Genomic DNA, 13,738 nt, shown 5'->3' with positions numbered 1-13,738 from the left:
ACATAAAATGGGGTATTTCAGTTATTATTGAGCCCCATCTGGTGGTGATATGCAAGAATAACCAATATGTATGACACTGGAACTATGTTGACTTCACAATAGTTATTGTTAAGAATTGAAATTTCTTCCATGTTTGTTTTTGGGGCATCTGCTTCCTAGGCCTATATCTCCAGACAAGTGCACTGTAGAGACATTTTTATTGCAGCAAAAGAAAAGGGCTTAATCATCTTATATAGAAATAACAAGCTCATGTGCCAAGAGTGGATCCTTAGGAAGCTAATAGACAAGCATTCACACACAAGAGGAAGGTAACAGGAGACTTTGAGTAGCCTGGACTACCTCAAAGGGCTGACATCAATCTTGAAAGCCTGAAAGCACTTCTCCCCTCTCTTGCCTTTACTTTCCAGAGAACTAGGGAGGGTCCCTTCTGAGAGGCTTTCTCCATCCCCATTCCTTCTGTGGGCTGAGAGATCTCTTATCCAACCATTGCCCTGGCTACAGCTCTTCCTCCTGTCTCCCAAGGTTATTTTCACAGCCTATTACAGATACACAGGTGTAAACTGACCTTCCGCATGCAAATGGAGTACAAAACTCTGCTTGTAAATTCATTTATCTATAGTGTCGGCTAGACTGGAAAACAAAATGTTGCTGAAATGATTGTGCTTAGGTGATGGAGAGTGACCTACTTAGGGACTCATTACTCGGCAAGAGTCATTTTCTGATATTGGCAACCATACCTCATCAGTACCCTCAGCCTGAACATCACCATTCATTTGTCTTCATCCCCTGGAAAAATCTCCACCAACTCACCCTCTGAAAGGAAAAGTGCCCTGATGCTCTCCAGATGTGTTCCAATTGCAACTTCTGGAATTCTCAGCTGAAAACCCTTGACTACATTGGCAAGAAATTCTGAGAGTTGCATCCCCAAACTATCTGAGGGCCATCAGGTTGTGGATCCTGGGTTTACTAGGATACGAATGCTATTTTAGAGCAATCATCAGCAGACTTAATGAAAAGAAATGCCCTGACACCCAACATTTTGAAGGAAACCTGAGAAATCACAAAAACGTTGATTCGTGGTTTGATATGACATATTTCAGAGTGTTCGGATCTCTTGATCTCCTATCCTGTCCTCCCCTCGCCTGCCCCACCTTCCAGGGAGAATTAACTCATATTAGGAAACAATTTCACTTGCTTACAATTTTACTGACAGTAAGTGTTGGATTTGTTTGTTTTTTTTAAACCATTGCATCATTCATCCTTTCCCCAAAACTCTTTAGTTCCTGATTTTTCATTTCAGTTCAGAAATTGATCTCCTCTTCCACAGGTAGATGCAGGCAGAAAAGTCTCATTTTCTAAGCCACAATCTAAACGCAACCATATTTGGGGCAGAGATACAGTCTACAGAGCTCTGTTGGTGGTTAGGGAGAGTATGGAGCTAGCATCAATGTCTGATTCTTTCATATGGGGATGCAGGTCTATGTAAATCCCAGATTCCTTACATAGTTCCAGCAAAGTATGGATATTACTCTGAGACAAACGAAGATACCTGCGCAAAGAAAATAAAAGGATAAGAGGTATTTAAGGCACTTTATCACCAAAGTTATTTAATTCCTTGCACTTCATAGGTTATGTTTAACTATAACGAAGTGTCATCCACTGAGACCAGATATAGGGAGATACAGAACTGATAGCACAGCACATAGCGGAACTTGCTGCAGTCGTAGGCCATAATGGCCACCAATTTTGATGGTTTTAAAGGGGGTCTGGACTAATTAATGGACTAGCAATGGTAATTTGTTTTTGATGGCCATTTTCTCCAGCATCACAGGTATTTTACTTTTGATATCAGCTACTACAAGCAACAATAGAAGAAGGATATGGCCTTCCTGTCTATACTTCCTAAATGTATCTGGCTGGCCACGGAGGGATACAGAATGTTGGACCCAACGGGCAGTTGCCATGACCTAGTGATGAACGGGTTGATACTTGACATGCCAAAACTGGGGAGCAATCTGGAACCCAAAGTGGCTGAAGGACTCTATCTCTGCTCTCTCTCTTGACAGTCAAGACATAGATGGCACAACTGGGTGAGGAGCAATCAAAGCACAAACACAAATGGAAGCAGGTAGGTAGAGCTGAAGACACACAGAAGAATTGTTTCAAGGAAACTCAACATGGAACGAGGTAAAGAATAGCAGAAAAAAGCAGGCTTACCAGAGAGCTGTAGAGATCCTGGGCATCCATTTACAGTGGGGTCAAGGGGAACAAGTGACATTATACATGACATGACAGCATCACGCCAAAAACACAACAATGCAAATTACATTGTTTGCATCACTTGGATGATGTTATCTTGGCTTTGGGGGCTGTTGATCAGCAGATCTCATTATCTTGCTGGGAAATGAAGTCAAGGACAATGGGAAAACTGGTTGCTCTTTAGTGAACCTATATTTTACGGATGAGTGGCAGAGATCAATGGTGCTACAATTGTTCTAAGGCTATAACTCTTCCCCTCTCCTTTTCCCCTTCACATTCTCTTCTCTTAGACGGCAACATCTCAGTCTTGCTTTTAATCATTGTTAGCTGCCTAGAGTAATGTATTTGAGAAGGGTGGTTATATAAAAACAGATATTTTCTCAATTTCTTCTAAATTTCAAGAATAGCTTGGCTGTGTTGCTGAGAGACACTGAGGGGCAAGCATGCTTACTGGGCAAAATATCTTGACAAATCATTGAAGGGAGAAATAGAAAACTGGAGGAAGCAGGAATGGAATGAAATATCTGGAATCCTGAATTGGAGAACTTCATAATATTACAATTGTTTCTATATCTCAAGTGTCCAGGATGTGCATGCTAAAGGAATTTTCTGTATTTGGCTATAGGAGGAATGGAACCCCAAATCTGCAGAAGAACAAAATAAAATGGGAAAACATTCCAAATAGTTTGAGAGTCCTCAAAATAGCCACCTGGGAATACAGAATGCTCAGGAACCATGAAATGCTAACAGTTTTGCTGAGTTGGGGACAAGGTTGACCAAAAAAAAAAAAAAACACCCGGGGGGGATGAAACTATTTGTTCATGGACCCCACAGAGATGATGTTGCTAACCTGCAGCTCAAAATTTCCTCAGGTTTAATCTCAGGCAATGGCTGTGGGACTTTGAAGTTCTCGTCTTCTCTTTCCTTTTCAAGCATGTCTTTGAGCTTCTTCTGCAAAGCAGAGAATCCAGTCATGGGACTCTGAAAGTAGAGGGATGAAAGTGAGAGCTTCTCTTTTTTGGTTGATATGCGTTGCAAGGAAGGGAACAAGGCAACTGCCTCTTGGAGAGATATGCTGTTCTCTAAGTTGGGTTGTTTAGAAGTTCTGGCCTTCCGAATCTCCCTGTTAGGTGAGGTCATGCCATAGATGGTGTTCCGAGGAGCATTTGCATTCCTGGCTGAGAGGGTCTGAACAGGCAAATCCATTCCACTGAAGGGCGTGAGGTTCTTGGGATGTTTCCGGTCTGGGGAAAAATATCAAGAATGTTATACTTGGAAAAAGAGCAACCCACCAGGAATTCTCACTCCACCTTTCTTGGAGAAGAATTGTCATACTCCAACTTCTATGAGCATTGCTCATGGTCAGGGTGATGAGAGTTGTAGTCTAGCAACATTTGCAACGTGCCAAGTTTGCACATCACTGTTTTGGGTAATGTTGTCCAAACTCAGCCACTGGCATGATAGCAGCATGTTGAGGAAACTCAGCTCATTGTGGCTTAATTAAAAAAAAAAGTGTGATTAACCAATCCCTTGTTTAATATGTGAGAACAAGAACTCAGAATTAAATACTGTACATACTTGTGGGTAAGCCAAGAATTTTAGGTTCCAAAATACACACCCCAAATTGGGTTTGGCTTATCCACAGTTGGGCTTATCTATGAGTATATACAGTACAGGTAGTTCTCCTTTAGCAAGCACAATTGGGACTGGCAACTCAGTCATTAAGTGAAGCAGTCACTGAGTAAAACCATGACTGTGCTTACAGTCTGACTTCAGCTTTCTTTTGCTTTACAGTCCTGTGAAGGTTGTAAATGCAGGCACTGGTTGTAAAGTTACCTTTTCATCACTGTCGTAACTGCAAATGATTGCTAAACGAGGCAGTCGCTAAACAAGTACTACCTGTACATTTAGATAAGACTTGTTTGGAAATACAAACTTTGTGAGCTTTAACTGTTTTTTAAAAAAAATAAATAGTGCACTCAAAGCAGGAATGGGATGAATGCATGCAAACCGGGCACAAAGTGGAAGGTAAGTCATCTGTCCATCTTTTAAGTCAGCTCTCTCCCAAATTTGTATCTTCCAGATTATCAGAATCTCGGATATCATGCACATTGACTATGCTGGCTGGACATTCTGAGAACTGCTGTTTTATCCCAGCTGGAAGACACCAGGTTATGTAGCACAGCACCTTCATGATACATTGCTGGTGAAATGATTATTCTGGACGTGGCATATACTACAGAATAGTGTTTCTTAAAGTATAGAGTTTGCAGTGCTTGTATTCTCATTATGTCCATTCAATTTAAAAGCCACCTCAATCATCTAAGCAATTTTAAGTGATGTAAAACATATTAAAGCGATAAAACAGCTCGTAACTTGAAGACATTTGGTGCGCTGTTCTGCATTTGAGATCTATTCTGTTTTAGTAACCATACAAGCACCCTATCTGTGAATGTGTGATGGAATGGAATTATGAAGGCCAAGTTCAGGGAGATAAACATTTTCTTAGCTCCCCAGAAGAGCATGGGAGGAACAAGAGGATGAGACTGGTACCTCCCTGAGGAATTCACACTGTTGTGGCTCGCTGACTTTGGGAGCTGGGGTTTTAGTCTGGGAAGATTCTTGCTAGAGGTTGTAGCTAATAAACATAGCTGGACTGAATTGGCATTGTCTCTTGGAGTTCCTTGGGCTAGCCCTGACATCAAATGTTTATCTCCCTGAGCCTGGCCTTCATAATTCCATTCCATCACAGAATGAAAGTTTTTGACACTTCAGTCCTTGGAAAAAAATGGGGAAAATAATCACTAGAAGACTTGAAAATGAAAATTCACAGAGAATATGGGCATGCACATGAAAATGCACTGAAGATTTCCTCTATCTTCATGAAGGTGGATTTTCAGTCTTACTTACAACCAAGCCCAAATATAGAAATAGGCTGAATGTATTATGTATCTAAGATTTGCTTTAACAAATATCACTCAGATATTGTTGGAATATCCTGCTATTAGCATGCTCACCCCCCCCCCCATTAAGAAGTATAATTGAGGTATTAAATGTTGGAGAAGAGAAAGAATATTATTAAACCTTTTTATTTGAATATTCATTTTATTTGCCCCCCCCTTAAAAAGAAACTCATAGGTTTTGAAAAGTCTAAGAAACACGGATATAGAAAAAAACATATTAGCCTTCAACTGGCATTAATAACAAGTATTACCATGACTATTTGTCCTCATTTCCATTTCAATACCATGATGTAGTTATTTAATCAAAACCAAATACATACAGTTAGACCAAGGCGTTGCCTACCATTCTGCAAGGGATGGAACAGGAGAGGTCAGAAGCAAAGGGCCCAAGATTTGAGTCCATTACAGTGACAACACACTGGTGCCAACTGCCTCTGCCACTGAGAAAGGAACAGCTCTCCAATCATTGCAATCCAAGGGGCAGGAGAACGAGGTATCAGCTTTGCATCTGGGGATTGCAACTACAGTACAGTGGTACCTCGGGATACGAACTTAATCCGTTTCGTGACTCTGGGCGTATCCCGAGTTGGTCATAACCAGACGCAAATTTCCCCATAGGATTCAATGTAAATCCGATTAATCCGTTCCACCCTCCGAATTTGGTCACACCCCGAAGCAAATTTTCCCATAAGGTTCAATGTAATTACCGTTAATCCATTCTGGTGTCCGCGGACCACGCGTCAGGGGTGGGAAAATGGCCAGGCGCCGCGCCGTGCGGCGGGAAAATGGCCACGGACCACGTGTCAGGGGCGGAAAAATGGCTGCGGACCACGTGTCAGGGGCGGAAAAATGGCTGCGGACCACATGTCAGGACGGAAAAATGACCGTACTCCGAGGCAGAGTTCGCACATCAAGGTAAATTTTTGCGGCCGGAGCTGGTCGTAACCCGAAAAGTTTGTTAGTAGAGGCGTTCGTATCCAGAGGTACCACTGTATATGGGTTTGTACCCTAAAGTTTTCAAGAGCTGCTTTTCTTCATTATGAAGAAAACAATGTATGGTTACCTATCCTAGGTATCTATCCTAGTCTCTGCCATATGGTATTTTATTAGAGTTGTATCCTTGAATCTCTGGATGTGAGCCTTCTAGTTCAGGCATTGGTTTGGGAGAAACCTGACCATTTCCTACCATAGATTGGTCTTTTGGTTGGTAGTCGTAGAAAGCTCACAAAGTTGGACAGATGGTCCCCAAACTGGCTCCAAGGGATGTCCAATGAGTCTTTCCCAGAGGCGGGTTGGGTGTCTGTTGTAGTTTGATCTTGGCTGGACTCAGGATAATTGGAAGTCTTGAAAAGTGGAAAGGAATACTATGCTGTTACTGGTGTCTAGGTAGGTATTTCTCCAAAGCTATTAGATTTAGACACCACCCCAAAAGATGCTCATGGTTTGTACTGTAGGCGTACCTTACTATTTTTATTATTTGATACACTGATAGACCGCTTCCTATTCTGAAGCATCTTGGGGAGTTCACAATAAAAATAGCAATAACATACCTAATAAAACAATACTCAAAGCAGCATGAAATACAATGTAAAATAACAGCCTATGAACATATGCATTAAAAGGTGGGGAGAGAGAAAAGAAAAATCTTCCAACGTTCATACCATTTCTGGGTGAAGAGTTGTACTTAACATAGGTCACTGTGACAATGAATCCTTAATATAATTTGTTATTTGGCCCTAAGTCTTTTAAAAAATGGATTGTTTCACTTATCCCAGGTATATTGGCAGCAACTCACCATGTAAGCTAACTGGTGAAATTCCTGCTCTCCTAAGGTGCTAATAAAAACAAAAGGCCTGCTTTCTTGAGAATGACCATGATGGGAGTTGTAGTTCAACACTTCTAGAGGGCACCTAGTTGGAGAACGCTCTTCTAGGGGCTTTTGGTTTGGCTCTTTCAGGAAGCAGACCCCTGGACCAGACAGTACTTTTGGTTATGACCCAAACAGGTAATTTGCAGATGTTGGTAGAAAGTTCAACAGATGCAGAATTCCTATTACAATGCATTTGAAGTGGTGTCATCATGGACACTTGAAACTCTCTCCACCTGCACCCCAGCTAAGGCACGATTTCCCTTTTCGTTGGCAGCTGGTGATTAAACCTGCTTCTTCTTTAAGAAAGAAGAGCTTCTTTCTCCCTTAAAAAAAGCACATTCACAAGGGAAAATGAGAGACAGATGGCAAACACAGACAAATGTTCCCCAAGAGATGATAATCTGCTACTTAAGGAAAATATGATCTAAGGGACTTAAGAAGCAGTGGTGAGCTCTTTCTTTATTTGAAAGGAAGAAGGTGATGGATTTAGGGAATTTTTTGGGTGGGGGAAGGAACAATTATTTCCATCAAAAGGAAAGGAATGTTTGGGCAGTAGGCAAAGAACAGGTTGGACAGGGTTGGTTTTAATTGGTGCATTTTAACACCATGCCACATTTTAATGCAGCTTTGAGCAAAATCTGCAAAAGGGGAATGCTGACAATTGAAAAGCACTGATGCATACCAAAGGTGAGCTCATCCTTTATCATCATAATGTTAAGGTTCCAGTTTACCTGGAGGATTACAGTTTTTTATCTAGCATTTGTACAAGCTAAGTGAGGTAAACATATTGTTTATGTTCACCTCACCTAGCCAAGAAGAAGCTAGGTGGAGAAGAAGCAAGGGGAGTGCTAACTAGGGTTTGATAGCTTCCAGGAAGGAGAGCTCCTTGGAGAAATCTTATGTACGATGAGGAATTATTTACAATGATATACATTGAGTATGAAGGAGAGAGAGTTGTGTTACCCCAGTCAAATTCTGCATTGCTCCCATTCAGCAAGCAACCATCTGACATTGTGTCTCTCACATGTACAAGTGGCCAGGGTACCAAAGACTCTGTGCAAAATGGAGTGACATGTTTCTTCTCTCGTTGATGTAGCAATCTGTCTTTCCAAAATGCATCAGTACCTTATAATACAGTGCTTTATAGGAAGATGTAGGGGAGATGGGTGCTTGACTCCTAAGCCACCTTTTCACTTTTCTTTCCTCTTGCAGCAAGAGGCTTTCATTCATTATCTTCATGGAATCAAGGGATCGTCTAATCTTCTTCAGCTGAAGGGTGGGGTGGAAAGCTTGTTAATCCAAGTTTCCTCTTACTTCACGAAGCAAATACACTCCCAGAAATATTCTTAAACAGCAACCAGATTTGAATAACTGATTTTTTTTTTATCAGGAGATTGCCTCCTCCATTTTAGCATGCAAAAAGTTGGAAAAGCAATGAAATACCTACAGTGGAAGATGCTTTTCTACCTTTAATGGGTGGCTTAATGGAATCCCAGCTGCAACACAATGGTGGTGGCAGATTGAGGGTGATATTCAGGAAAATAGAAACTAATTGGGCCCCATTTGACAGATTTTAAACATAAGATCTACACTGGGGTCTGGTTGGATCACTGTTGGTTGTTTTCCATAGTGAGCCAGGCACATTCCTCTAGAATTCTTGGTCCTCCTTGAGTTTGGTTGTTTGCTTGCAGACATTTCATTACCCAACTAGGTAACATCATCCGTGTGAGTGTGGGGTTAGCACTGATGATGTTACCTGGTTGGGTAATGAAATGTCAGCAAGCAAACAACCAAACTCAGCACCAAGAACTCCACAGTTCAACCCTGAGCTATATATATTCTCTTCTATTGGAAATTCCTCTAGATCAAGGCTACAGTATATTTAGTCTCAAGAAAACACCAAAACTCAAGCTACTGAAAAATAGAAATGCAACTTCCTGCCATTGGAAATGCTACTATGCTTTAAACTGCTCCCCAAAACCTTGGTCCTCTCAAAGCACTGTGTTGTGTCTGGGAAAAGATGCAGCTGCTTTAATGATTCAAAAAGTGGTACTGGGTGTTCCAAAGTTTCTCATTTGAAAGAGTTGCACAGCCCATCCTTGCTCTAAGGAACTTGCAAGCAGTCTTGATGGATTATGTCCGAAGTTCATTGGCTTTGGGGGAACACGCTGCATTTTGTACACAGGTGGTAGCAAATATCTTGCTAATGTTTTATTTAAAAAAAAAAAAACTGGAGAAAGATGGACTGTCCCATCTGAAAGTTCTATGGTAGCCACCTAAACATCAGGGATGGGTTTGGACAGCACATTTAATCTTGCTCACAAGTAATAAAGCGGCAATCACTGTTGCCACTGCTAAGCTTCAGATAAATGTGTGCATGTCAGCCCATGGATCTACCAAATTCAGCTTTGTCTGCACTGGACGGCAATGGATTTTCCAGGGCTTTAGACAGAACTATTTTTCCCTCTCAGTCCTATGTGGAGATGTCTCAGAGTAAAATTAGGACACCTTATAAGAGTTCTATAACCTTTAGGATGGTGGGGTTTTTTTTTTATGGCTTTTCAAGCAGTAGGTTGACTGTTTCCAAGCTCCTATTACTTTTTCAGCCACCGAAGTATTAGAAAGCATAATTTGTTACAATTTAGGGACATATTTTCGGTAAGAGAACCTCTTTTTAAAATTCACCTACCTCCGGACATCACTGACACAGGGAACAAAGGGTCTCCAAAAGAGGATGGGGGACCTTGGGCACAGATTTGGAAAGGATTAGTAGGTACCATTCCTGAATCATCTATTAGACTAGGGTCGGTAGAGAGCAAAACCTGATCATTCACTTCACAGAGTAACCTCCTCCAGCATTCATTCTTAACATCTGCCTCTTTCTTTCTCATCACCATTGCACCTGCATTTTTCTTTCCAGTTTGGTAGAATGGTTTCTATTCCAGGCCCTAGATTTGAGCTATCTGCTACTTTGAAAAAAACCAGACTTTTACCTCCAACTAACTTGGTGGCTAAAAGCAAATGCACATAAAATGGATTTCATGTTCCATACCTGAAATATTTCCCTATCATTGGACACCCTGAGAGATTTTGCTCTTTTGTTATCAAGCCAATTCATAGGCCCTATCGGCTTCCAGTTCCTTTCAGTCATGGTTCTGATTTTGCAGAAGTAAAAACTGCAGTTCTGGAGACATGCCAAGAGCACATGGATAGCATACAGGTAGCTTGCAATATACAATCTGCATCATTTAGCTAATAGTACCCTTCCTGCTGAAACCATTAGCTGACCTTGACAAAGTCTTCTCCAAAGAACTGTGATGCAACAATCTGTGTTCTTGCCCATCTCCTGGGAGTGTTGTCTTGGCAACCAACCTGAAAACATGAAGGGACTCTGGCATTATTACTAGATGATTAGCCAAAGATAGATAAACAATCTTTTCTGGAAATTATGTCTCCTTTTAGGTTTGTCCATTGGAAATAACAGTAACAATAACAATAAATAGGGTGCTCCTCTGATTGGGGATTTGTAGCTTCTGGACTGGCTTCCCTGGCTTTTAAGATGTCTATTGTTTAATTTTTTAAATTTAATTAGCTACGCATTGGTAGTTGATTTTATGGGGTCTATTCTTTTTATTGTAAAGTGGTTTCCTGTTTGGCATTCCCCTTTTCCCTTAGAGTTAGGATTTTTTTTTTTTTTTGGTCTGCGCTCAGTCATTGCTGACCCTGCAGTGACTGCTTTGGACGAGTCCTTTGCAGTTTTCAAGGCAATTGTTTTTCGGAAGTGGTTTGCCATGGCCTCCTTCCTAGGGCAGAGCCCAGCTGGTGAGCGCAGGAGGTGGGGTTTCCGTTGCTTCGCGCCCTTTTTCGGGCGAGCGCAGTTTCGCACTTACCGGCAACTGCTCCCGACTCCTGTGCAAGGCGCCGCCAGCATTTTTCCTCCCACCGGAGTGAGAGTCCCCATTTATCTACTCACATGAATTTTCGAACTGTTGGGTTGACAGGAGCTGGGGAGGAAGCAGGAGCTCACCCTGTTTAGCGCGAAGGCTGGACTTGAACCGCCGAAGCGTCAGCCATTTCTGGCCGGCAACTTTCAGCGTCATTAATCTGTCCACTTTGTTTATTCATATTTAGGCCATGATTGTCATGGAGAAAATCTATCTATGTGGTTGCAAAGAGTCAATAACAACTTGATGGCACTTCATTGATCACTTTGTATATTCAAATTCAAATGATATTCCTTTATTTCCATTCTGTGCTTAGGTTTTAGATGCAATATCAATAGTCATCATTACCCTGCCTTTTCTCCAAGAGCAAAAAGTGGCTTATAGGGGGTCTCCCTTCATTTTATCCCAATGACCACCCTATGGTTGAGAAAGAGGGCCTGGTCAATAGTTACCCAGTGGATTTCCATGGGTTGGGTTGACTTTTGGTCTCCTCAATCCGAGTGCAAAATCTTAACCGCTATACCACACTGGTTTTATTTAGTTAGAGAAACTTATGTAGATTTGGATGGTGTTAAGCAAATGGTAGGAAAATCTATGGGTAGACAGCTCGGTAGAAATCTGGCCCATTTTTATAACCTGGGTTAGTAAGATCGTATTTCAGTCCAATATTTTAAATAGAATATATTCTAAAGTATATATATATTGTTCCAGTGTTATTTCCCTTCATATAACTGACTAATGTAAATCTCCCTGATACACCATTTTAGATGAATATTTATTTTTAATATAAAATTTTCCAGTGTTGACATAAGTAGATCAGTATTTTTTTTTTTTAATGCATCTCCTAGAATAGAACTCAGTTCTTTTTACCACATTCTGGCTGGGTTCACACATGACACTAAGCTAAGTTTGTTTGACTTTGCTTAGATTATCTGCCCACTCCTTCCTTCCTTCCTTCCTTCCTTCCTTCCTTCCTTCCTTCCTTCCTTCCTTCCTTCCTTCCTTCCTTCCTTCCTTCCTTCCTTCCTTCCTTCCTTCCTTCCTTCCTTCCTCTCTTTCCCTTTGAGTCAGCTTTTGACTCCTGGTGACTGTCTGGACCAGTCCCTGCAGTTTTCTTGGCAAGATTTTCAGAAGCGGTTTGTCATTGTCTTCTACCTAGGGCTGAGAGAGAGGGACTGGCCCAAGGTCACCCAGATGGCTTCATGCCAAAGGCAGGACTAGAACTCACAGCCTCCCAGTTTCAAGCCTGGTGCCTTAACCACTACACCACATAGAGGCATTCAATCACTGTTCTGCCAAAAGAACAATAATGAGAAGAACCTTTGTATCACTTCAGTGAGGGCGATACTTTAGGGCAGTAGTGGGGAAATAGCCTTAGTATGATGGGGAATCCCAGTGTTTTACAGAAACTAGAGATAGGAAAATTCTGCTTCCCAAAGAGGTTTGTGCTTTACTGTCTCATTTGAAGGTTGCTTTAGGATTAATTTCGAATTCCTTTTCATGCTGTTTTGGCTCATACTTTATTATTGCAAGATGACAAAGGGCGTTTGCTATGTTGATTTCTAACAAATATTTCTCCCTATGCCTCCGGGGGCCTCCCTGGCTGCCTGAAATTTTTGAACTGAAAAGCCTCCTGGGAGGAGTTTGCTCATGATGTTTTCCCCTGGGGGGTATAATTGGTAAGTCAGGCAGGCTGCAGTCCATGAGAAAGATGAGAAGCCAGGGAGGCTGCAAACTGCCATAGAGAGGCGAAGCCAGGGAGGCCTTTAACGACTATGGAGACCATGAAGTCACATCAACCTTATATCACTCCAGAACCGTCCAGCTGAGTATAAGATTTCCCCATTTCTTTGCAGAGAATTTCACCTTCCAATTTCCCCCTTGCTTTTATATTTCCCCCCTCAATTTCTTTTCTATCAAACTGGAAATTGTTTTCTTAAAAATACAAAACAGATCTTGGCACTGCTTTATTTTTTTGGGTATAGCCAGCCCTGTTTTTTACCTATCAGTTCGAAGCATCCATAAAAAGACTTTGAAATTCTAAATTATGTGATCCTTCAGTAGCATCAGATTGTAAGCTCTGACATATGTCTTTCAGTGACACAAAGACCATTATGAAGGAAGATTACTTGACTTTGTAGCTATGGATCTTGAATGGGGAGGATGCAACCATTTTCAGAGGGGTGTTAAATTAAACCAATAAATCTTAGGGAATGGGAGAAAAAATCATTCACCCATAAACATTCCTCAAAAGGGAAGATGGAAGCTAAGAATTAAAAAAAAGTTCAGATCTACTCATCTAAGCCTCCAAGGGGTTTTTAGACATCTTAATAGCTTGATGAAAGAAGGTCACTGGCAGAGATTTGCTTCCACTGGGAACTGGAGCTATCAGTGGTATTGGACCCATGTTAGAAATATTGGACAGGGGAACTAACTAATGGTTGAACATTAAGGGTTGGGCAGAAGACCTAGTTCCCTCTTCACCACCACCTTGTTCTTAAAGGATTATATGATTAGGCAGATAGGTTCCTTCGGGACTAGCAGACATACATTTGGAGCTAAATGAGTTGCTAATCATTTTGTTCCAGGGGCCTAGGCCTTCATACCCTATTTAACCATAAAAGGACTTTTGTCCACAAAAGTTAAGAAGCTATGATGCCTTTCTTAGACTTCAAGATGCTTTGGTTTTACTGCAACCCATC

General features: G+C 41.4%; 1 protein-coding gene across 1 annotated transcript; it reads right to left on the bottom strand.

Moving 5' to 3' along the window:
- Positions 1 to 1,401: 1,401 nt before the first annotated feature.
- CUNH16orf78 (chromosome unknown C16orf78 homolog) lies at positions 1,402 to 10,243 on the bottom strand. Its single transcript, XM_025174697.1, has 5 exons — positions 10,145 to 10,243; positions 8,218 to 8,361; positions 6,409 to 6,565; positions 3,110 to 3,503; positions 1,402 to 1,549 (listed from the first exon to the last, which is right to left on the bottom strand). The coding sequence occupies exons 1-5, from the start codon at positions 10,241 to 10,243 to the stop codon at positions 1,402 to 1,404; spliced, it is 942 nt and encodes a 313-aa protein (XP_025030465.1).
- Positions 10,244 to 13,738: the final 3,495 nt, after the last annotated feature.

Source organism: Python bivittatus, unplaced genomic scaffold (genome assembly GCF_059951505.1).
Source record: "Python bivittatus isolate LINGU-HERP-01145 unplaced genomic scaffold, Pbiv_v1 ctg000190_np1212, whole genome shotgun sequence".
Taxonomy (NCBI): Eukaryota; Metazoa; Chordata; class Lepidosauria; order Squamata; family Pythonidae; genus Python; species Python bivittatus.
Note: the sequence above shows the minus strand (reverse complement) of the source record. Positions and strands in the feature narration are given on the sequence as shown.

Excerpts from the sequence above, each read along its gene's own strand:
- CUNH16orf78 (XM_025174697.1), bottom strand. The coding sequence starts at position 10,243 with ATGACTGAAAGGAACTGGAAGCCGATAGGGCCTATGAATTGGCTTGAT. Across the intron at positions 6,566-8,217 it reads ATAAAGCACTGTATTATAAG|ACTTCCAATTATCCTGAGTC; the intron begins GTACTGATGCAT and ends CCACTTTTCAAG. Across the intron at positions 1,550-3,109 it reads GAGGAAATTTTGAGCTGCAG|GTATCTTCGTTTGTCTCAGA; the intron begins GTTAGCAACATC and ends TTCTTTGCGCAG.